General features: G+C 44.6%; 1 protein-coding gene across 1 annotated transcript in view; it reads right to left on the reverse strand.

Moving 5' to 3' along the window:
* LOC129708456 (M1-specific T cell receptor beta chain-like) overlaps positions 1 to 25,189 on the reverse strand; it is a 40,448-nt gene that overhangs the window by 8,579 nt on the left and 6,680 nt on the right. Inside the window, exons 2-3 of the mRNA XM_055654245.1 lie at positions 7,363 to 7,442; positions 1,198 to 1,542 (exon numbers count right to left, since the gene is read on the reverse strand). Coding sequence (XP_055510220.1) covers positions 1,198 to 1,542; positions 7,363 to 7,420 — 403 coding nt within the window. The 5' untranslated portion in view covers positions 7,421 to 7,442. The remainder of the gene's footprint in view (positions 1 to 1,197; positions 1,543 to 7,362; positions 7,443 to 25,189) is intronic.

Genomic DNA, 25,189 nt, shown 5'->3' on the forward strand with positions numbered 1-25,189 from the left:
ACTGAAATATGTACAAATGTCCCTGTTTCGGCGTCTGGTTTCGAGGAGATATGTTTCACAGGCAAAATGACATACACACACACACACACACACACACACACACACACACACACACACACACACACACACACACACACACACACAACACACACACACACACACACACACACACACACACACCAACCCCCCATTTCACACACACACACACACACATGTTGATATTATATTAATATTAATTTGCTCCTTATACCCCATGCCCCGCCCTATCCACTCATGCATAACCCCTAACTGCGCAGTCGTGTCTAGAGAGGGGGGGTGGTGGAGGGAAGGGGAGGGGGTATGGATTTGGGGCTGGGAGAGCACGGCATCACACTGGAGGGCTGGTTCCCAAACGCAATACTCCACCACTCACCCATAGGTCCCAACATTCACCACTCACTAGAGAGGGAGGGGGGCAGAGAGGAGGGGGGCAGAGAGGAAGGGAGGGCAGAGAGGGAGGGTCCCTCCCTCTCCCCTACTCCCTCTCCCCTCCTCTCCTCCCTCTCCTCCTCCCTCTCCTCTCTGCTTTCTCTGGGAGGAGAACCTTCTTCAGCATGTGAGTGCTGCTGACTTTGCGATCTGCCAAAACAAATATCCTATTGCGGAGCGGAGCTGTAGGATCTTTGCTGCAGAACTTTCTCATTCCTTCTGCGCCTTTTGAAGAATGAGGGGGGGGGGTGCGTGGAGTAACATACCTCGTGAAAAACTGCGCATGCGCATTGACAGCGGCTGCGTTAATCCACAGTGGTGGGAGGGCGGGGCCAGGAGGCAGGTGGGCTTTGATTGGTGGGCACGTGGGCATCGCGATGTCAGCAGCTAGCAAGCGGCAATTTTTTTTTTAAAGTGAGTTTTGTGAACAATTTTATTCAAAATCTGGGGAAATAATTGACCAAATTTTCTGAAATCATAAGGTAATTCCCTAGCAAAATATGTAAAAATCTCCCTATTTTTGCATCTGGTTTTCGAGGAGGTACGTTTCAAAGGCAAAATGACACACACCCACACACAGAGTTTTAAAAGTATATAGATAGATAGATATGTTATGGTAGTTCAATGTTAACCAGCATCTGCAGTGGCTTCCCACACATAGTTTTTAATTATCAGCTCTAGTTCAGTATATAATACTGCATGAATATTTGATGCATAAAACTCACGTACCTGTTACAAAAAGTATTGTTCCTGTAGAGTTGAAGTCTTTTAATCTACCGTTCTCTATCCCAGAAGAACAATAGTAAATATCAGTGTCGTTTTTCTGGAGATTTTTGAGAGTAATGTTGATCCTCTTTGCATCGTGTGTCCCAATGCAACCCAAACGAAGTTTATGCATATCAGGTATGAACGCAGATGTATTGGTGACATAACAAAGTTTCATTGGGTTGAAAGGATTCCTTAGTAAACTAGTGCCCACTAGCGTTCCATGTGTAAATGTGATTTCACAGGTCATTGAAACTGATTCTCCTCTTTCTGCATATATGGTACGTGGAGACTGGGAAACAAACTGTCCTGTAAAATTGCACAAACAAAAGGTTTGTCAGTGCATGCATCAAGTGATCAGTCAGCAATAAGCACATTTTCATACTTTAAAAAACAGAGATGGAGAAGGTACGAATATCATACAATTAGAGATATATCCCTGGAGGAAGTTTGTTTCATGCAACAATCAAGAATTGATGGACACAAAATGCTGGAGTGACTCAATCGAGGCCCAAATTTAGTTTAGTTTAGTTTAGTTTATTGTCACATGTACCGAGACACATTGAAAAGCTTTTTTGTTGCGTGCTATCAGGTCACTGGAAGGACTATACATGATTACAATCAAGCCGTCCACAGTGTACAGATATATGATGAAATAAATAACATTTAGTGTGAGATAAAGTCCAGTAAAGTCCACTTTAGTCTAAGGGTCACCGGTGACGTTGATAGTAGCTCAAAATCGCACTCTAATTGGTGATAGGATGATACAATTGCCTGAAAACAACTGGGAGAAACAGGTCAGGATGATGCGTGGAATAGAGGGTATTAGCTACCAAGAGAGGTTGGACAAACTAGAAATGTTTTCTCCGTAATGCTGGAGGCTAAGGGAAGACCTCAAGTTCAAGTTCAAGAGTTCCAGAGAGTTTATTGTCGTGTGTCCCTGATAGGACAATGAAATTCTTGCTTTGCTTCAGCACAACAGAACATAACAGGCATTGACTCCAAAACACATGAATTAATAAACTGATAGAGTGCAAATAACAAATAATGGGTTATTAATGTTCAGAGTTTTGTCCAAGCCAGGTTTAATAGCCTGATGGCTGTGGGGGAAGTAGCTATTCCTGAACCTGGTCGTTGCAGTCTTCAGGCTCCTGTACCTTCTACCTGAAGGTAGCAGGGAGATGAGTGTGTGGCCAGGATGGTGTGGGTCTTTGATGATACTGCCAGCTTTTTTGAGGCAGCGACTGCGATAAATCCCCTCGATGTTCTATGTTCTGTGTTCTCTGTTCTATGATCTAATCTCTCCCTTTTCTTTTATTCACTGGCTGCAGATTATTTTGCAAAGTTGCGGTCTGATCTTTGGTTCTGCAGCAAAAGTTGCAGTAAAAAATCTATTGACTTATCCTTGACTGCAGTAATGTCCAGAATATAATTTCATTCTGCAGTCCTCCTGCTCGTGGTATGTATCTACTTTTTTGGTCTTCAAATCAAAGGAGGCTACAAAAACAAACAAAATATTGCAGGTGAGGGAAACCTGAAATATAAACAGAAAATGCTGGAGCTACTCAGCAGGTCAGGCAACATCCGTGGGAAGAGAAGCAAAATTAATGTTTCAGGTTGAAGACCTTTCATTAGGATTAGGAAGAAGAAGGAAGACCAGCTCTAAGGAAGGGGTCCCAATCTGAAATGCTCACTCTGTTTCTCCTCCCACAGATGCTGTCCAACCTGCTGAGTATTTTGGGCATTTTCTGTTTTTATCAATGGAGGCGGATGGCTTGGTGGCACAATTGTACAGCTGCTGCCTTACAGACCAGAGACCTGGGTTTGATCCTGACCACGGGTGCTGTCTGTATACAGTTTGTATATTTGCCTTGTGACTGCGTGGGTTTTCTCTGAGTTATCCGGTTTCTTCCCACACTCAAAAGACTCACAGGTTTGTAGGTTAGTTGCCTTCTGTAAATTGTAAATTGTCCCTAGTGTGTAGGAAAATGTTAATGTATGAGATGATCGCAGGTCAGTGCGGACTCAGTGGGCTGAAGGGTCTGTTTCCACACTGTTTCTCTCAAGTCTCATGAGTCTAGCAGGTGATAGCTGTTTAATGACTTCAAGTTTTCACCAACGTTTTTCCTGTGGCCACTGATGAAATGTCATCATATCCCCAAAACATTGTGTGCACATTTTGCTTCACATTGACATTGCTGCCAAAGCCTGGCCTCAAAGTCTGGCCTATCCCTCAAGATATTGTTACTTCTAAGCAATAAGATCCACTCTGGTCCATTGAGGAATACAGGCGGTCATGCTGGACACAGCACCATGCATACTCAACATTAAGGTGTGCATGTCTCCATACATGTTACACAGTAAAATGATATGCAATGAACAGAATTGACTTCACAATCAATGGATTCGTTTTTTTAGTTTAGTTTATTATCAAGTGTACCAATGTTTTGTTGCGTGCTAACAAGTCAACGGAAAGAGAATACATGCTTACAGTCAAGCGCTCTGTAGCGTATAGATACAAGATAAAGGCAAAACGTTAATAACGTTTACAACAGGATAACATCCAGCAAAGTTGGGTCAAAGATATTCTGAGGGTCTCCAATGAGGTAGATAGTAGCTCAGGCCTGCTCTCTAGTTGTTGGTAGAATGGTTCAGATGCCTGATGGTAGCTGGGAAGAAACCACCTCCAGTTTAAATTCCATTTGGAATATTTTTGAGAACCAAGAAACCAAGAAAGAGTCCCTGAGTCTGGAGGTGTGCGTTTTCACATTTCTGTACCTCTTGCCCAATGGGGGAGGGGAGGGGAGAGGAGGGAGTGGCCAGGGTGCGTCTTGCCCTTGATTGTGCTGCTGGCCTTTGTCGAGGCAGCGTGAGGTGTAGATGGAGTCAATGGAAGGGTGGTTGGTTTGTGTGATAGTCTGAGCTGCGCCCGCAATCCTCCACTGGGCATCATGTCCCTGCCGAACATGACTCCGCCATTAAACTAATCTCCGCTGCTTGCACATTATCTATATCCCTCCATTCCCTGCCTATCCATGCGCCTATCAATAAGCCTCTTAAATGCCACTATCATATCTACCTCCACCACTGCCCCAGGCAGCCACCACTCTCTGTGTAAAAATCCTGTCTTGTTTAAATGTTGCCCCTCTTACTTTAAAGCAATGGCCTCTAGCCTTTGACATTGCCAAACCTGGGATGTGGTAACTGCAATCATTTACAATGATTATTGCAAAACCATAAGAACTCCCACTTTTACTTTACAAATATTTAAATGTAATTGAAACATATTAAGATGCTTAGAATCTAAGAATTAAAACATGCAAATAAAATGTTCAAGAATAAAATAACCTAATTTTGAGACAGTTTCTTAAACCTAAATATTTAAAATTAAAGAAATGTCGAATAAGATTTGTTGAAACAGTACGGGTTTGAGGGGCAAAAGAACATTTGCTTCACTCAGTCGGAGGCAGGGTCTTAAGGGGTTGGACAGGATTGATGCAGGAAGATTATTCCCGATGTTGGGGAAGTCCAGAACTAGGGGTTGCAGTTTAAGGATAAGAGGGAAGACTTTTAGGACTGAGATGAGGAAAACATTTTTTACACAGAGAGAGTGGTGAATCTGTGGAATTCTCTGCCACAGAAGGTAATTGAGGCCAGTTCATTGGCTATATTTAAGAGGGAGTTAGATGTGGCCCTTGTGGCTAAAGGGATCAGGGGGTATGGAGAGAAGGCAGGGATGGGATACTGAGTTGGATGATCAGCCATGATCATATCAAATGGCAGTGCAGGCTCGAAGGGCCGAATGGCCTACTCCTGCACCTGTTTTCTATGTTTTTATGTTTCTATGTCTTGAAATGTTGTCTGTTCATTCCCTCTGGAGATGCTGCCTAACCCGCTGAGTTCCTCCACCACTGTTTTTGCTCATTTATTTCTTAATCTTTGATATAAACATATATAAACATATAAGGATTACAGAACGGAAACAGGCCCTTCTTTCTTTTGTGCCTACATTTCAATTTTTATAGATGATAAGGTAATATTAATAATAATAATAATAATAATTTTATTTATAGAGCACTTTAAAAACAAACATAGTTGCAACAAAGTGCTGTACATCACTAATCATTGACAAAAAGTTAATACACACCAAAAATAACAATCAAAAGAAATAGTAGGAAAAGACAAGTAAAAAAAGAAACATCAAAAACACCACAAACAGAAGCAAAGCCTCAGGCATGGTCAAAAGCCAGGGAGTACAAATGTGTTTTAACACTGGATTTGAAGATGGACAAAAAATATTCCTAAAAAGAGGAGCTAGGAAATGGAATAATTCTTGATCTGAAACTTTAATTTGTTTTCTCTTTACATATACGACCTGTCTTGCGGAATATCCCAGCAATTTATTTCCCAGCAAATGCAACATATTATTTGCGCCTCCAAAGTCTATTCCTCACTATGGAAGCTTAAAATATATATTTTTGGATGTTCCAATGAGATTTTGGTTTACAACATTCATTTTTTGTATGTAATGTATTTTAATACAACACTTTCAAACCCAACATCATTTTGAAGGTCACAAATATATAAGAACTAATTCTATAAAGATTAGCTTGATTTTTCATGATAGATTCCTTATCGGTATTGCAGAATTTATCTTTTGTTTAAAACCTTTAAAATTAGTTCAATTATTTGCAGCTTTAACGACCAAGGATTGTAAAACATAGTTAGGTATCATTGCTTTCATGTTTAAGAAGGAACTGTAGATGCCGGAACAATCAAAGATAGACAAAAAATACTGGAGAATGCTCATCATCCTACAGTCCAAGAAATAGAGTCCTCGACTGCTCAACCCAGTATCTATGGTGAAGGAATAGACGTCGTTTTGGGTCAAGACCCTTCTTCAGACAGAAGAACATCAACTGCTTCAATGTTGATTGGTTTGTATTGGGATTATATTAATATTTAAGTATAGAAGTTGGGAGATCAATCTGCAATTGTGTAAGACATTGGTGAAGCCACATTTAGAGTATTGTGTTCAGTTTTGGACACCAAGTTATAGGATAGATGTTGTCAAACTGGAAAGGGTGCAGAGAAGATTTATAAGCTTGTCAGCACTCGAGGGCTTGAGCTTAAGGGAGAGGCTGGGCAGGCTCGGACTCTATTTCTTGGACTGCAGGACGATGAGGGATGTTCTTATTTATAGAGCTATACATGAGAGGCAAAAGCATAGAGTCTCTTGTACAGAGTAGGGGAATTGAGAACCAGAGGACATAGGTTTAAGGTGAGGGGGGAAAGATTTAATAGGAACCTGATGGGTTACCTTTTCACACAAAAGGTGGTCGGCGTATGGAACGAGTTGCCAGAGGAGATAGTTGAGGCAGGCACTATCACAATGTTTAAGAATTATATAGACAGGTACATGGATAGGACAGGTTTAAAGGGGTGCGGGCTACCTGCAGGCAGGTGGGACAAGTGTAGACGGGATGTTGGCCGGCGTGGGCAAGTTGGACGGAAGGGCCTGTTTCCATGCTGTAAGACTCTATGGTTCTATAACTCTATAACTCTATTTACACTGGAGAGAACAAGTTGAAATGCTCTAATAAAGATCACAGTTCAAGATAGCACAAGAAAAGGATAGCATGCACTTTTATAATTTCTTACTAATATAGAAACACATCCCAAAATGTACCACAGGAGTGAAAAAATTAAACATTAGACCACAGAACCTAGATTTGGAAAATCTATCCTAAACTCTGGGATTTAAGAAGAATCATAGATGAAGGGATTAGTTCCTTGGCAATGAAGAACATGGATAGGTGATGTTTCAGGTCGGGACAGAAGAATGGTCCCGACATGAACCATCGCCTATCCATGTTCTCCAGGGCTGATGCCTGACCCGCTGAGTTACTCCAGCCCTCTGTGTCATTCTTGTTGCAAACTAGCATCTGCAATTCCTTGTTTCTACAGTGCAGGGACAATATTTGTCAAAGGCTATCCCAAAGGAAGATTGAACATATACGATCACTTCTGACCACAAGCCTGTAGAGGAACAAACAAGTGCGGCAAAACATTTCTGGTGTGCAGTTATTATTTAAAATTCATGAGACTTCATTGGAAGTTGTTTCTTACCTGCAATTATCGTTGGAAAGAATAAAAACGAAAAGCAGAGGAATATTTGCACAGCCATATTTCTTCCTTGCTGGTTGTTTCTGTCAAAAAATTTAAAATCTGAGCTGGTATTCTAAGCAAGTTTCACTTTGAAGTCACTTTTGAAACCACACTAGATGACGCTGACAGGAAGATTAGATGCTGGTAGAAATAAAGAGACGCAGGTGTTGGGTAATACACTAAAGGCCACACAATGCTGGCGTAGCTCAGCAGGTCAGACAGCATCGCTGGAGGACATGGAGGTGATATTTTGGGTCGGGACCCTTCTTCCGACTGATTATAGAGGGGAGAAGAAAGCTGGACTTCCACACTTTGTGTCATTTTGAAAATAGTTACTTGATGCTTTACACTCTGTTATTCACAATGCAAGGGGAAATGAAACGGAAAAAATATGAAGTGATCTTAAAACCTGTGAATTATGTAAACATGAGGAAGAGCAGAGGCTGGTTTACAAATAAAAACACAAAATGCTGCAGTAACTCAGTGGGTCAGACAGCATGTCTGGAGAATATAAATGGGCAGACAGAAAAAGGGTCCCGACCTGAGATGTCACCTGTCCATATTCTCCAAAGATGCTGCCTGACCGCTGAAATACTCCAACACTTTGTGTGAATTTTGACATCATTTCTGAGTCCCAATTTCACAAAAAACAGACTTGATTGAGTACGTAAAATATACTTGAATGTTAATGGTGTATGCTGGTCTGCAAAATGATTTCACATCGAGTTAAAACAAGTGTTAGAGAAAAGAGGACTGATTAAATACGTTCATAAATTAAATATTTATTGAAAGATATTAGTGGTAGTTACTCCAGCACTTTGCATCTAGTTTAGTTTAATTTAGTTTAGTTTATTGTCACGTGTACCAAGGTTAGGTGGAAAGATATTGTTGCGTGCTATCCAGCCAGTGGAAAAGCAATACATGATTAAAATCGAGCCATACACAGTGTACAGCTGCATGATAAGGGAATATCGTTTAGTGTAAGGTGGAACGTAAAGCAAGCAAAGTTTGATCAAAGATAGTCTATCTTCAGTATAAACCAGTATCCGCAGTTCCTTCCTGCACACTTCGTTACAACATATTTGGGGCATTGCATGCTTTTCTGGTCACCCCACGACAGGAAGGATTTGTAATCGCTGCAGGTGCGGTTTACCAGGATTAGAGAGTATTAGCTTAGCTTGTTTTCCCTAGAAAGCTGGAGTTTGAGTGGAGACCTGTAGCATGTCATAGATAGGACATAGACACAAAAAGCTGGAGTAACTCAGCGAGAGAGGCCACATCTCTGGAGGAGAAATGGGTGACGTTTCTGGTCAAGATCCTTCTTAAGACCCAAAACGTCTCCCATTCCTTCTATCCAGAGATGCTGCCTGGCCCGCTGAGTTCCTCCAGCTTTTTGTGCCTATCTTCGCTTTAAACCAGCATCTGCAGTTCCTTCCTACTCATAGATAGGACAGACAGTTAAAACCCTCAGGGAATAGCTTGCACAAGACCAGAAGAAATTGTAGAAAGTTGTGGATGTAGCCCAGCCCATCACAGAGACCATTGACTCCAGCTACACCTCGTTCTGCCTTCAAAAGGTCTGAGGAGTCAAGTCAAGTCAAGTCAAGTTTATTTGTCACATACACATACGAGATGTGCAGTGAAATGAAAGTGGCAATGCTCGCGGATTTTTTGTGCAAAAGACAAACAACAAAACAACCAAACAAATTATAAACACAATCATAACACACATATTCTTTTACATAATAAATAATAGAAGGAAAAACGTTCTGTAGAGTTAGTCCCTGGTGAGATAGGCGTTTACAGTCCGAATTGCCTCTGGGAAGAAACTCCTTCTCAACCTCTCCGTTCTCACCGCATGGCAACGGAGGCGTTTGCCTGACCGTAGCAGCTGGAACAGTCCGTTGCAGGGGTGGAAGGGGTCTCTCATGATTTTGTTTGCTCTGGAGTTGCACCTCCTGTTGTATAGTTCCTGCAGGGGGGTGAGTGAAGTTCCCATAGTGCGTTCGGCCGAACGCACTACTCTCTGCAGAGCCTTCTTGTCCTTGGCAGAGCAATTCCCAAACCAGATGGTAATGTTACCGGAATGAACTGGAGTACATCTACAACGTGCTGCAACTCCTTGCGGTCTCGGGCAGAGCTGTTCCCAAACCCAGCAAGCCACAGTTTGCTCTCTACGGTGCATCATAGATGTTTTCAGTCACCGTAGACATGACTGAATTAATAATGTGTTATTGTCACATCTCACACTAGGTGTAGTGAAAAGCTTTATTTCACACATGACCGAGGCAGTACACGCGTGTCGCCACGTGTTGACGTTGACAAAGTTAGAAAAGTATCGGAGAGTCCTGTCTACTGCTGCACGTGGCAGCAGCCCCGCCACTCCCTTCCCACCCCTCACCCTTGTTCTTGCCGGGTTCCCCACTATTCTCACTGGCCCGCCACCAGGATCTCCTATCGCTCCTGCTGGTCCATCGCACTCTCAGTGGCACGGCTTGGGGATGATTTGTCCGCGATGGTTGAGCCCGCCCGACCCATTGTCGGTCCATGGCGGACAAGACCTCCTCTCAGGTTGGTCCTCGGTGTGTGAGTTAAGAGCCTGTCCCACTTGGATGACCTAATTCACGAGTTTAGAAGACTCTAGATGAGTTGAAAAATATGTCAAGGCCGTGTTGACTCGCCAAAGTAAAAGACCTCCTACAACTATGTCTATGACCTCCTGAGACCCCCCTCGACCTCAGTCTTCCACACCTAAGACCACCTACGACTAGCTACGAATGGAAAATGATCACATGATAAAATGATGTCACGTTTGCATTTTTTTTCTTGGGCCAGTTACCGACCCACGACTGCCATCACGACCTTCTACGACCGACCTACGAGTAAAAAGTATCATTTTTTTCCATGCCGGCCTTTTTTTTACTCGTGGACATTTCTATCGGGCTGGAAAAAAACGCCGCGGCCTACTTGAAGCCACGAGTACGCGGAGACCACTCACGAGCATGAGGAAGAGTTACGGAGACCTCCTACGACCTCGTGGCGACCATGCTGCGAGTATGAGTCATAGAAACATAGAAACATAGAAATTAGGTGCAGGAGTAGGCCATTCGGCCCTTCGAGCCTGCACCGCCATTCAATATGATCATGGCTGATCATTCAACTCAGTATCCCGTACCTGCCTTCTCTCCATACCCTCTGATCCCCTTAGCCACAAGGGCCACATCTAACTCCCTCTTAAATATAGCCAATGAACTGGCCTCAACTACCCTCTGTGGCAGAGAGTTCCAGAGATTCACCACTCTCTGTGTGTGAAAAAAGTTCTTCTCATCTCGGTTTTAAAGGATTTCCCCTCTATTCTTATGCTGTGACCCCTTGTCCTGGACTTCCCCAACATCGGGAGCAATCTTCCTGCATCTAGCCTGTCCAACCCCTTAAGAATTTTGTAAGTTTCTATAAGATCCCCTCTCAATCTCCTAAATTCTAGAGAGTATAAACCAAGTCTATCCAGTCTTTCTTCATAAGACAGTCCTGACATCCCAGGAATCAGTCTGGTGAACCTTCTCTGCAGTCAAGGACAAACTCGGCAGAGGTCGCCAATTAGGTTGTGAGAGTGGGACAGGGCTGTTTAGGCCTGTTTTCTGTGATTGGCCCGGCCCAATGCTCACCATGAATGCCCCATCCCAATGGTCACCAGAGTGTTCCAGCCCGCTGCCAAAATTCCTCAGTCTCCTAAGGAAGTGAAGGCATTAGTGTTTCTTCTTGGCTGTCGTATCAATATAGTTGGTTCATGACAGATCGCTGGTAGAAGCTATTGTACCATTGTAGACATATTATTCTGAGCTCTGTTGACGGAGGTGAGCATCAGGTAGACAAAGAAGAAGGATCAAAGGTGCGCTCCTTAAAGCCTTCCTGACGAAGAGCCAAAAAACAGGAATCCCACTGTTCCCTGGGAACCTCTAGTCCAAATATGCTCAGCTGGAGAAGAAGCATTCAGGATGTTGTTGGTATCCATGCATCAGGACCAACCAGAAATAAGCCTTGAGAATATAGTATCCAAGGAAGGATGATGTTGGTGTTAGAGAGGGTCCAGAGGAGGTTAATGAGAATGATCCGAGAAGTGATTGCGTTAACATATGATGAACGTTTGACAGCACTGCTCTCACTGGAGTTTAGAAGGATGAGGGGGCACCTCATTGAAACTTACCGAACAGTGACATGCCTGATAGAGTTGGTGTGGAGAGGATGTTTCCGCCTTTGGGAGAGTCTAGGACAAGAGGCCACAGACTCAGAATTAAAGGACATGCCTTTATAAAGGAAATGTGAAGGGATTTATTTAGTCAGTGTGTAATGGGCAATAGACAATAGACAATAGGTTCAGGAGTAAGCCATAGTAAATCTATGGAATTTATTGCCACAGACGGCTGTGGAGGCCGTCAATGGATGTTTTTAAAGCAGATATTGGTGGATTCTTGATTAGTACAGGTGTCAAGGATTATGGGGAGAAGGCAAGAGAATGTGGTTGAGAGGGAAAGATAGATTAGCCATGAATGAATGGCGGAATAGACTAGATGGGCCGAATGGTCTAATTCTGGTCCTATAATTTATGACCTTATGAACTAGTGTAAGCAGTGGAAGGAATGCACTACCTCATGAACTATTCTTCCATCCCAGCCCTGTGCAAGAGGCAGTGATTATGATATTGGTCCCATTGTCCAGTTCAGATGCCACAACCTGGAGTGGATTTGTCATTTAATTTTATATTTTGAGCCACAGCATGGAAACAGGCCCCTCAACCCACCATGGTCACCATCGATAACCCGTTCACACTCGTTCTACATTATCCCACTTTCACACCTCCTCCCTACACTTTAGCGGAAATTTCACGGAGGCCAATTAACCTGCAAACCCGCACGACTTCGGGATATGGGAGGAAATCGGAGCAACCGTAAGGAACTCATGCGATCACAGGAAAAACATGCAAACTCCTTACAAACAGCACCCGAGGTCAGGATTGGATATGGTCCCTGGTAGGGCGAGGCAGTGCGCCACTGTGCCACATTATGAAAGAGACTGCTTCAGATGAAGACTTCCATACGTACTCATTTTATTTTGCGGATCAGAGTTAAGTTTCCACTTCCCCGGGACTCTTTAAACATCTGCTGTTTCTAGCCTTTCACATATTTCTACCATTGTTATCTTTTCATCTGAAGACTGCGTGCAGACTTAGGTTAGTAGAACATCCGCAGGTGATTTCCTTCAAAGCATGTTTCAGTAAAGATTGAGAAGCAACATTGTGACCTTTAAATTTTATTTGCTTCTATCAACAAGAATAGTTCCGGTTAGAGCTCAGAAAGATAAACTGAACTGAGCATAATAAAATGGAGCCCATCAAGGATGTGGGCAGGTGGCACATATATATCTTCTATATCTATATAGCATTCATTATTATTATTATTATTTCTGAACCTGTAACATAGAACATAGAACATAGAAATTAGGTGCAGAAGTAGGCCATTCGGCCTTCGAGCCTGCACCGCCATTCAATATGATCATGGCTGATCATCTAACTCAGTATCCCGTACCTGCCTTCTCTCCATACCCTCTGATCCCCTTAGCCACAAGGGCCACATCTAACTCCCTCTTAAATATAGCCAATGAACTGGCCTCAACTACCCTCTGTGGCAGAGAGTTCCAGAGATACACCACTCTCTGTGTGAAAAAAGTTCTCCTCATCTCGGTTTTAAAGGATTTCCCCCTTATCCTTAAGCTGTGACCCCTTGTCCTGGACTTCCCTAACATCGGGAACAATCTTCCTGCATCTAGCCTGTCCCAACCCCTTAAGAATTTTGTAAGTTTCTATAAGATCCCCTCTCAATCTCCTAAATTCTAGAGAGTATAAACCAAGTCTATCCAGTCTTTCTTCATAAGACAGTCCTGACATCCCAGGAATCAGTCTGGTGAACCTTCTCTGCACTCCCTCTATGGCAAGAATGTCCATCCTCAGATTTGGAGACCAAAACTGTACGCAATACTCCAGGTGTGGTCTCACCAAGACCCTGTACAACTGCAGTAGAACCTCCCTGCTCCTATACTCATCAAATCAGTATCTGTAACCTCAATGTTTCTGCTGCATTCTGCACACAGATGGTGCTATACTTGACTTTTCACCACTGGTTGTTGATCACAATCCAAAGAACACAGAACATAGAACATAAAACAGTACAGCACAGGACCAGGCCCTTCAGTCCACAATATCTATGCCAAACATGATGCCAATACCCGCTAAATGGTGGCACAGCAGTAGATCTGCTGCCTCACCAGACCCGGGTTTGATTCTGACTACGGGTGCTCTCTGTACAGAGTTTGTACATTCTCCCTGTGACTGGGTGGGTTTTCTCCCAATGCTCTGGTTCCCTCTCACAGTCCAAAGACATACAGGTTTGTAGGTTAATTGGCTTTGGGAAAATTGTAAATTGTCCCTAGTGTGTAGTAGAGTGCTAGTGTACGGGGTTGGTCGCTGGTGATTGCTCGGGGGAATGAAGGGCCTGTTTCTGTGAAGGGCTGTATCTCCAAAGTCGAAAGTAAAGTCTAAAGGTAATGAAGTTGACTTTTCATCACTGGAAATCAGAACAAAAGTTGCTGACCACAGTCCAAATAACACTGAACATGGAACATAGAAGAGTACAGCACAGGAACAATGCTCATGCTGAACATCAGGCCAACACCAACCTCTATATCTGCCGTCACATAATCCATATCCCTCCATTCCCTGTGTATCCATGTGCCTATTCAAAAGTCTCTTAAATGAAATACACAAATGGATAGGTGACATTTGAGACTGAAGATATAAGCTTAAGGCCAATATAAATACATAACATTTATCAGATATGCAGCCACATCTCATAAAGGGTTGTTCAGAGGTCCGTCAGTGTAAGTCCAGGCCATTCTGGAAGATCAGGGGAGAATGTAAAATGGAAGGAGCATCAAGACATCAGCAGCAACAACAAGGGGACAAGTATTGTAAAGGATGGCCTTGAGTTTGGAATTTGGAGAAGACTACAATACTTTCACAAGATTACAAGATACATTTATTTGGCACATGTACCAATTGGTACAGTGAAATATGTGGTCACCATACAGCCATATGAATAATAAAGAGCACAGAACACGATAGCCTTTAACACAGACATCCCCACACAGCGGGATCAAAGTTTCCCACTGCGAGGGAAGGCTCCAAAATTCAGTCATCCTCCTCTGTTGTCGCCCCGCAGCTATGGGCGGCCCGATGTTCAGGCCCGCTCAGCTTGGACATCCGAATTGGCCACCTCCTACCGAAGTCCACGGCTCCCAAAGTCCACAGGTCACGCTGGGTGGAGATTCAATGCTGGCGGCCCTCGGCAAAGGGCCCCAGGACTCCGCGATGTTGAAGTCAGCGCTGCCCGCCCGCCGGAAGTGGTTGCCGGAGGTTGCAACTAGTGGAAGGTCTTACCTGCAACCTCCAGCAACCAACTTCAACTAGCATTGCAATCGGCTTCGACTAAAAAATTACCGATTTTTAAAACGGCAACCTATTTTTAGTCGCAGCCGGTTTTTAATTTTTTTAAATAATCGCCGGAACTAAAAGAAGCGGAAACCACTTTCGACCATTAGGGAGACTGACAAAAACCTCCGGGAACCGCACGGGAACCTTGGGTGTGGCGCAAAGTCTCCAGAGGTTTCCATTCAGGTTTCCTAAGTTGCTAAGGGGCATTACAAAGCACAGTAACAGGGTTTAAAAAATGATCGCAGTACTCTCAGGCCAGGAATGATTATGTACTGAATGAGTGTTAGACAACAACAATCTTGCTTAATTTACAGATTATAATGCCTTCTGAATTCCAAATTCGTGCAGGTTTGTATGTTAATTGGCTTCTGTAAAATTGTTCCTTTGTGTGTAGGATAGAATTAGTGTACAGGTTATCAATCTTCTTCTGATCGTGTCCCCACACAAGATTAGAAGTTGTTCAGCCAGAGCTGAACACACTTCTCGGCATCTGCATACAATGGTGTCTGTCTTGCGCTGCTTGTGTTTCTCGGGCGTGTTGGTGGAAAGATTGGTGGAAACAGGGCTGCGACGTGATCGGTCTTTCCATGACCCCAGGTGATCAATGGTCGCCGTGGACTCGGTGAGCCAAAGCGCCTGTTTCCACGCTCTATCTTCAAAGCTAAAAAGCTAAAAACTTCTGAGATCATTGCTCTAAGTTATTGATATGTCAGTTTTAATTATGAGAAGCAAATTGCAATCGTTGACATAATTTCTAAACAACACAGCCGCATCTACTTCACCCACCCACACGCACTTCGAGATCTGAAGTAAAAGTGATCTTCAGATCAAGTTTCATTTGATAATGTCGCAATAACACGCACAGAAAATTCCAGAAATATTCAGCAGATCAGGTCAGGGCAGATCTGTAGGAATGGAAACAGAACTAATGCTTCTAGTCAAATGCTTTCTGTCAGTCTGCAATACCAAGTGCAGACAACACTTTAATCTGCAACCCTCTGAAAATGTAACACAAGTCGTAAACAGGAAAGTAAACCACGATGAACAGTCATTACTCTCCAGGAGAGGGGGCGTGAATGAAGATTTCTCATCAGGCGGAATGGAAACAGGGTAAACAAGGTGCAAGTCTAAAGAAGGGTCTTGACGAGAATGATCCCAGAAATGATTAGGTTATGATGAATGTTAGACAACATTAGGCCTGGACTCGCTGGAGTTTAGAGGGATGAGGGAGGGGGATCTCATTGAAACTTATCGAATAATGAAAGGACTGGATGTGGAATAGTGGAAGGAGTGCATGTGGAGAAGATGTTTCCACTAATGGGAGAGTCTAGAACAACAGGCCATAGCCTCAGGCAAAAAAGATGTACCTTTAGAAAAGTACCTTTAGAATCTAGGACCAGAGGCTTTTGCCTCAGAATACAATGATGTACTTTTAGAAAGAAGATGAGGAGGAATTTTGTTAGTCACAAGGGCGGTGGATCTGTAGAATTCATTCCCACAGTCGGCTGTGGAGGTCAAGTCAATGGATATGTTTTAGGTGGAGATTGATAGATTCTTGATTAGCACGGGTGTCAGGGGTTATGGGGAGAAGGTAGGAGAATGGGAAAGGTGTTTGACTGGCAGAGCAGAGGATGGAAAAAATCCAAAGTGATACAGATAAACTAAATGGCCACAGTCTGTTTCCCAATGAATCTAGAACTAGAGGCCATGAGTTTAGGATGAATGGGGAAAGATTTAAAAATAGACCTTATACACAGACGGAGTGTGTATTTGGAATAAGCTGGAGAGGCAGGTGCAATGACAATGTTTAAAGGACAGAAGGTTAAGAGGTACAGGGACAGGAAAGATTAGAGGTGATATGACCAAATGCAGACTAATGGGACTAGCTCAGTTATAAATCTTGGTTGCCATGGACGAATTGCATGGAATGGCCTGTTTCCATGCTGTCTGACCCTATGATACTTTGACAGAGCAGGAACAGGAATGACTGCCTCTATGTAGCATTACTGAAGGAGAGAGTGGTGGTGGGGAAGATGCTGGAGTCAATTATAAAAGAATAAAATAGCGGCACATTTGGATAGCAGTAACAGGATCGGCCCGAGTCAGCATGGATTTACGAAGAGGAAATCATGCTTGACTAATCTTCTGGAATTTTTTGAGGATGTAACTAGGGAAATGGACAAGGGAGAGCCAGTGGATGTAGTGTACCTGGACTTTCAGAAAGCATTTGATAAGGTCCCACATAGGAGATTAGTGGGCAAAATGAGGGCCCATGGTATTGGGGGTAGAGTGCTGACATGGATAGAGAAGTGGTTGGCAGACAGGAAAGAAAGAGTAGGGATTAACGGGTCCCTTTCAGAATGGCAGGCAGTGACTTGTGTGGGTACCGCAAGGATCGGTGCTAGGACCACAGCTATTTACAATATACATCAATGATTTAGATGAAGGGATTTAAACTAACATTAGCAAATTTGCAGATGACACAAAGCTGGGTGGCAGTGTGAACTGTGAGGAGGATGCTATAACAATGCAGGGTGACTTGGACAGGTTGGGGGAGTGGGCAGATGCATGTCAAATGAAGTTTAATGCGGATAAATGTGAGGTTATCCACTTTGGTTGCAAAAACAGGAAGGCAGATTACTATCTAAATGCTGTCAAGTTGGGAAAAGGGGAAGCGCAATGGGATTTGGGGGTCCTTGTTCATCAGTCAATGAAAGTAAGCATGCAGGTACAGCAGGCAGTGAAGAAAGCGAATGGCATGTTGGCCTTTATAACAAGAGGAGTTGAGTATAGGAGTAAATAGATCCTTCTGCAGTTGTATAGGGCCCTAGTGAGACCACACCTGGAGTATTGTGTGCAGTTTTGGTCCACTGATTTGAGGAAGGACATTCTTGCTATTGAGGGAGTGCAGCGTAGGTTTACAAGGTTAATTCCCGGGATGGCAGGACTGTCATATGCTGAGAGAATAGAGTGGCTGGGCTTGTATACTCTGGAGTTTAGAAGGATGAGAGGGGCCCTTGTTCAGACCCCTGTTAGAGTTAGAAGAGGGGTCCTGACCTGAAACATCACCTATCTTTGTTCTCCTGAGATGCTGCCTGACCCGCTGAGTTACTCCAGCACTCTGTGTCCTCAAATGAAATTTATGGACTCTTGCAATAAGTGGCACATCCAATGTTTGATGGAAATAGCTTGAGTCTTCAAATTCTGCATCAAGTATTAAAATAGTTTATTTTCCATGACTCTTAGTTTTCTGCACAGTCAATAGACAATTAGAATTAGGGACGACAGATAGCACAATGGGCACAATGGGCTAAGAGTTTGGCTGGCGACCGGAAGGTAGCCGGTTCAAATCCCGCTTGGAGTGCATACTGTCGTTGTGTCCTTGGGGCAAGACACTTCACCCACCTTTGCCTGTGTGTAATGTAATGTAATTATGTGAAGCACTTTGGGGTCAATGCAAGTTGACTGAAAATGTGCTATATAAATAAGATTATTATTATTATTATTATAAATATACAATGAATGCTGACTTTGGAGCCAAACACATCTCATGATCAAGTACACTGTTGTAATCACGTGTAGTCTTTTAGCTGACTGACTAGCACCCAACAGAAATGCCTTTCACTGTACCTCGGTACATGTGACAATTACAAACTAAATTAAGTAGGACTGGAGGCGTGGGTTAGAATCCCACTTCTGACACCATGTAAAGAAGTCTCACCAACACATCGTGTCTTTACTAATTGTTTATTGATAGTACACAAGCATTGCTGTTCTAGCTGTACGTGGTCTGTCACCGGAGCTAGAGAGAGAGAACTATGGGTGGGGAGGTTGCAATTATACATCTAGTAAGGGGAGTGGTTAGCAGTGGTGAGGTCACTATGTTAAAGGCACATGCACTAGTCATCTACACAAACAATTGGAAATATAAGGAACTGCAGATGCTGGAATCCTGAGCAAAAGCTAAAGTGCTGGAAGAACTCCCCAGGTGTTCCGGTTTCTTCCCTCACTCCAAACTCGTGCAAGTTTGTAGGTTAATTGGCTTCAGTAAAAATTGCAAATTGGCCCCAGTGTGTAGGATAGTGCCAGTGATTGTTGGCGCAGATTCAGTTGGACAAAGGGCCTGTTTCGATGCTATATCCCTAAACTAATCTAAACTAAAACTCAGCTGGGTCAGGCAATATCTACGGAGAAAAGGAATCGGTAACATTTCGGTTCCTCTGACCAGGAGCATCTTTGGAGGGAATGGACGGAGGATGTTTTAGGTTTGAAGAGAGGCTCCAACTTGAAACGTTGCCTGTCCAATCCCTCCAAAGATGATGCCTGACCTGCTGAGTTCTTCCAGCACTTGGTCTTTTTTCTCAACAATGGTAAAAACAATAGTTACACCTAGTGAAGTAACGTCCTCTGAATATCTACTTGAGAGTGTCTACCGCCATCTGTTGATGCTCTGTGATACTGCGTTAGTTTGCAAGGTCAGATGGCAACTAATTTCTGTCCACTGCTCATGATGTGCAGCTGCCTCAGCAACAGTAATAGTCATTTGATTGATTTATTTCACCCTCTGTGTGAAAATATTTCCCCTCAGGTTTCTATTAAATCTTCCCCCCCCCCTCACCTTAAACCTATAGGTTGGGGTCAGGTGAAAGTCTCTGGGCATTCGCCATCCTTATCCCCTCCTGATTTTATACACATAGTTATCAGATCATCCCGCAGACTCCTGCACTCCAATAAATAAAGTCGTAGCCTGCCCAATCTCCCCCTATACCTCAGGCCCTGGAGTCCTGATAAGATCCTAGTGAATCTTCTCTGCACTCTTCCCAGCTTAATGGATTTTGATGCCAAATTATTCCACAGCCATTCACGTTAAGCATGTTTATGATCCTGACCTCTTGCACTACTGCTGTGCATGCTAGCACCAAGGCCTAAGGTGAGGGGACTGCTGTGGGCAAAAGGAATGGCAACTTCTAACCACCAAGGATTGTTGAGGCATTGAGGCACGTCCAATGAGCACGTCCATTGCTCTTTCTTGGTGTGCCTTCTCATATCTATCAGTCCTCCTGCGTCCTTGTTATAGCCCATCAGTCAGTCAGCCACCTCATAAGATCATAACCCTACGATCATGAGACCATTCAGCCCATCGAGTCTGTTCCACCATTCGATCATGGCTGATTTATATTTTTCCACTCAACCCCATTTTCTTGCCTTCTCCCCGCCACCTTTGACATCCTTACTCTCAATCTCCGTTTAAAAATACACAGCGTCTGTGGCAATGAATCCCTCAGATTCACCACCTTTTCGTTAAAGAAATTCCTGCTCATTGGCTGGGCTGATGCTGTCAGGTACCTTGGGCTTGAAGGCTCCGTGAAGTTCAGGATCGTTCCACACAGAAAACCACGGGCTTTCGACTCACTTACTGCAGCCACTGGAGTAGCACTGTAGAGGAACATTTGATCAGCAAGAATGATGATGAATGATTAATAAAACAGCACAGTGGTGCAGCTTACAGGGCAGCTGCCTCATCAAATACTGTTCAAAAGTCACTCTGCTGAGGTTCCTATTACAAATTTGAAAGTAAACGCACAGCGGTGCAGTCTGCAGTAATATTGCCTCCATATTGCCTCCAATATTGCCAATATTGGTCTCCAAATCTGAGGAAGGACATTATTGCCATAGAGGCAGTGCAGAGAAGGTTCACCAGACTGATTCCTGGGATGTCAGGACTGTCTTATGAAGAAAGACTGGATAGACTTGGTTTATACTCTCTAGAATTTAGGAGATTGAGAGGGGATCTTATAGAAACTTACAAAATTCTTAAGGGGTTGGACAGGCTAGATGTAAGAAGATTGCTCCCGATGTTGGGGAAGTCCAGGACAAGGGGTCACAGTTTAAGGATAAGGGGGAAATCCTTTAAAACCGAGATGAGAAGAACTTTTTTCACACAGAGAGTGGCGAATCTCTGGAACTCTCTGCCGCAGAGGGTAGTCGAGGCCAGTTCATTGGTTATATTTAAGAGGGAGTTAGATGTGGCCCTTGTGGCTAAGGGGATCAGAGGGTATGGAGAGAAGGCAGGTACGGGATACTGAGTTGGATGATCAGCCATGATCATATTGAATGGCAGTGCAGGCTCGAAGGGCCGAATGGCCTACTCCTGCACCTATTGTCTATGTTTCTATGTTTCTATGCCTCACAGCACCAGAGACTTGAATTCAATTCTGACCTCAGGTGCTGACTTGTGTGGAGTTTGCACGTTCTCCCTGTAACTGTGTGGATTTCCTCTGGATGCCCAGGTTTCCTCCCACATCCCAAAGACGGGTGGGTTTGTAGGGTAAGTAGCCTCTGTAAAGTGCCCCAAGCGTGTCGGAAGTGAATGCGAAAGAGGGATAGCATGGACTAGTGTGAATGGGTGATCAATAGTCAGTATGGACCCGGTGGGTCGAAGGGCCTGTTACAAAAGGCGAATCTTTCATTCAGTCAAAGTAAGTTTGCCCGCAGTATGGTTTCATTTACAAAACAAAGTAGATATTTTATTGTGTGTTGATTTTAATGTTTTCCTTTGGGTCTCAGAGAATGATATGATGATTAGTGACAGCAGGAAGAGAATGGAGGGGCTGGTGTGAATGAGCAAAATGATCGATTGTTGTTCGTTGTAGTCCACTTGAATTAGTTCTTCATTGGTAGAAAGGAACTGTTTGGGGCAGAACCTTCCTTCCTCAGATGTGTCTTCCATGTCTTCCAGCAAAGAATCCCACTCAGGTGCTGTCTGCGTGGAGTTTGCACGTTCTCCCTAGGACAACGTGGGTTTCCCCTGGGTGCTCCTGTTTCCTCCCACACCCCACAGACGTGCGGGATTGTAGATTAATTGGTCTATGTAAATATTTTCCCTACTGTGCAGGGAGTAGATGAGAAAGTGGATAACATAGAACAAGTGTGAATGGGTCGGCATGGACTCGGTGGGCCGAAGGGACTATTTCCATGCTGTATCTCCAAACTCAACTGAACTAACACTAAATTAAATGTAAATAAAAGAATGAATGCATTCTTGCCTACAAATGTGATAGGGTTACTTTGTGATTGTTTAAGGGGTTGGACAGGCTAGATGCAGGAAGATTGCTCCCGATGTTGGGGAAGTCCAGGACAAGGGGTCACAGCTTAAGGATAAGGGGGAAATCCTTTAAAACCGAGATGAGAAGAACTTTTTTCACACAGAGAGTGGTGAATCTCTGGAACTCTCTGCCACAGAGGGTAGTCGAGGCCAGTTCATTGGCTATATTTAAGAGGGAGTTAGATGTGGCCCTTGTGGCTAAGGGGATCAGAGGGTATGGAGAGAAGGCAGGTATGGGATACTGAGTTGGATGATCAGCCATGATCATATTGAATGGCGGTGCAGGCTCGAAGGGCCGAATGGTCTACTCCTGCACCTAATTTCTATGTTTCTATGTTTCTATGTTTCCACATATCTTGTGGAAAGAAAATAACGGGTCTTGTCAAGTTCAAGAAAAGCCATTGACTTCCTCCAGCTGCTCTCCTTGTTTTGTGCTATCAGGTTCTGTCAACTAGATGAGGACCACCCCAGCTTTATTGACTGTGTTTAAATGCTACTGAGAGCTGCCTGATGAACACCAAACAGCAGCCTGCCTCCATCATCTTGATTTACATTAATAGAATCTCCAATTCTGAAGGTCCAATTCTTGTGTCATCTACTCTGCACATCCGATTCCAAGTTGTCAGTGTGATTTGACTACAGCTGTAGTCATAATCCTACTAAACTGTGGGAATGTGTGGAAAGGAACGGCAGATGCTGGTTTATACGGAAAACAGACACAAAGAGCTGGAGTAACTCAGTGGGTCAGGCAGCATCTCTGGAGAAAAGGACCAGGTGATGTTTCGGGTCAGAACCCTTCTTCAGGGTGAAATTAGAAGGTAAACTGGATGTAGGAAAAATACTAGAAAGTGGGGGGGGGGGAGGGGGGGGGGGGGGGGGGGGGAGTTTCCTTTTTGTACCCTTTTCTACCTTAAGTTCCCGCCCATCGGACACGGAAATCGCTATCAAAATATGGAGGGGACCGAGAAACAGGGGGGACACAATTTCATGGCGGCCACGTGCGCATGTGCACACACACACGCGCACGAGGCTTCGGAGGCTCAATCCAGTGCTAAATGCAGCTCAACTCTGCCTGTCTCGCCGGGTTAACCTACAGCCCTCCCTGGACTGACGGGACACCAGCGCTGCTTCTCCGCGCTGGCTGTAAACCTGGGCCATATTTCCCGCAAGTCCAGGCAGGGCTGTAGGTTAACCTGGTGGAACAGGCAGAGTTGAGCTAGGTTTTGCTCTGCTTCTCTGCGCTGGCTGTGGGACAGGGGGCACAGCTCCCGCCTGACTCCCGACGTCTCTGGCCACCCGTGGGGGGGCACTCAGGTGGGGACGGGACATGCCGGAGAGCCGGGATCGATCCTGGCTGCGGATGAGGCGCAGGTCTGTGCCGAGAGTGTTTTGGCACGTCTCCCTCCTCCAATTACCACACTATCCTCAGTCCCACCCCCCCCCCCCCACTCCTCCCTCCTCAAATGATCGCGCTGATTCATCATGTCCCGCCCCCATTGCCTGCTGACTGACATCTCTCTCGTCCAATCGGCGTCCTCGATCAGCAGTCCCACCCCCACTGTCTCGCGGAAAGCGGAGATTTCACCGGGTTTTAAAATCCGGATTACAAAAACTGGGGGGGGGGGGGGGGGGGGTCATCCCCCCTCCCAAAACAGAGAGGAGTGATGTGTTCCCCCTGCCCCCCCCCCCCCCCCCCCCCCCCCACTGGGATTTCCGCCCCTGCCGCTCATAAAACACTAGCTCTATGTTATCCCACTTTTTCATCCACGCCCTCCACAATTTATAGAGGCCAATTAAACTATCAACCTGCACGACTGTGGGAGGAAACCAGAGCACAAGGAGGAAATTCATGCGGTCACAGGGAGAACGTGCAAACTCCCCACAGACAGCATCTGAGGTCAGGATTGAACCCAGGTCTCTGGCGCTGTGAAAGGTAGCTCCTCCACCAACTGTGTGAGTGCGCTTCCCATGTTGGTGTGATGTGATGTGACTCCTAACAAACAGGTCACACACCATTTGCAGACTGGTACATTTAGTGTTGTCTCTGGAGGTGAGTTTGTGGGCAGTCACTCTCAGCAGCAAGAGTGCCGCCAAGAAAGCAAGCGCTGTCTGCGGAGGGCGCTCAGCATCGCCAAGGACTGCTCTCACCCCAACCATGGACTGTTTACCCTCCTACCATCCGGGAGGCGCTACAGGTCTCTCCGTTGCCGAACCAGCAGGTCGAGGAACAGCTTCTTCCCAGCGGCTGTCACTCTACTCAACAACGTACCTCGGTGACTGCCAAATCACCCCCCCCCCCCCCCCCCCGGACACTTATTATTATTTATTCAAATCATTTGCTATGTCGCTCTTCCAGGGAGATGCTAAATGCATTTTGTTGTCTCTGTACTGTACACTGACAATGACAATTAAAATTGAATCTGAATCTGAATCTGAAGAAAGACATGAATTAACTGCACTGGTGAATTTATGTTGACACTTGCTTTTAGTTCCAGTAAGGGGCGCTACTTCTCCACATTGACAGAGGTCCAACCACTCCTGTACAGATAAACACTAGGTATAGTGTGAGACCAATGCAAACAACTCTTAGAGGGTTTAGAGGGATATGGGTCAAACGTGGTCAAATGAGATTAGCTGAGATAATCTTGGTCGGCATGGACAACTTGGGCAAAAGGGGCTTGCTTCTGTGCTGTATCACATTACGACCCTATGACTAACATCCCAGTCTTCCCGTAACTCCTCCACAATGGAGGCATTTTATTTTGTATGCTGTATGATTCTAAGTAGTGTCCCAACCCGAAACGTCCCCTATCCATGTCCGTCAGAGTTGCCGTGTGTTCTGTTTATGTAAACCAGCATCTACAGTTCCTTGTTTCTACGCTATTGTTTTCCAGATTTCTACCCAAATTTCCACCGACCCTGGTTGTGTGGCAATAAATTATATCTAATCTAATCTAATCTAAATGAGGCACAATGTCCCTGGAATGAGCAACCTCCCACTAAATTTGCCGTGGCAGATAAGGAGACTTAATTTAGAGAGTCATCGTCGTAAACAGTGTGTAAACAGGTCTTCGGCCCAACTTGCCCACACCGACCAACATGTCCCATCTACACTAGCCCCGTGCTCCTGATTCCTCCAA

This window comes from Leucoraja erinacea, chromosome 23 (assembly GCF_028641065.1).
Source record: "Leucoraja erinacea ecotype New England chromosome 23, Leri_hhj_1, whole genome shotgun sequence".
NCBI lineage: Eukaryota > Metazoa > Chordata > Chondrichthyes > Rajiformes > Rajidae > Leucoraja > Leucoraja erinaceus.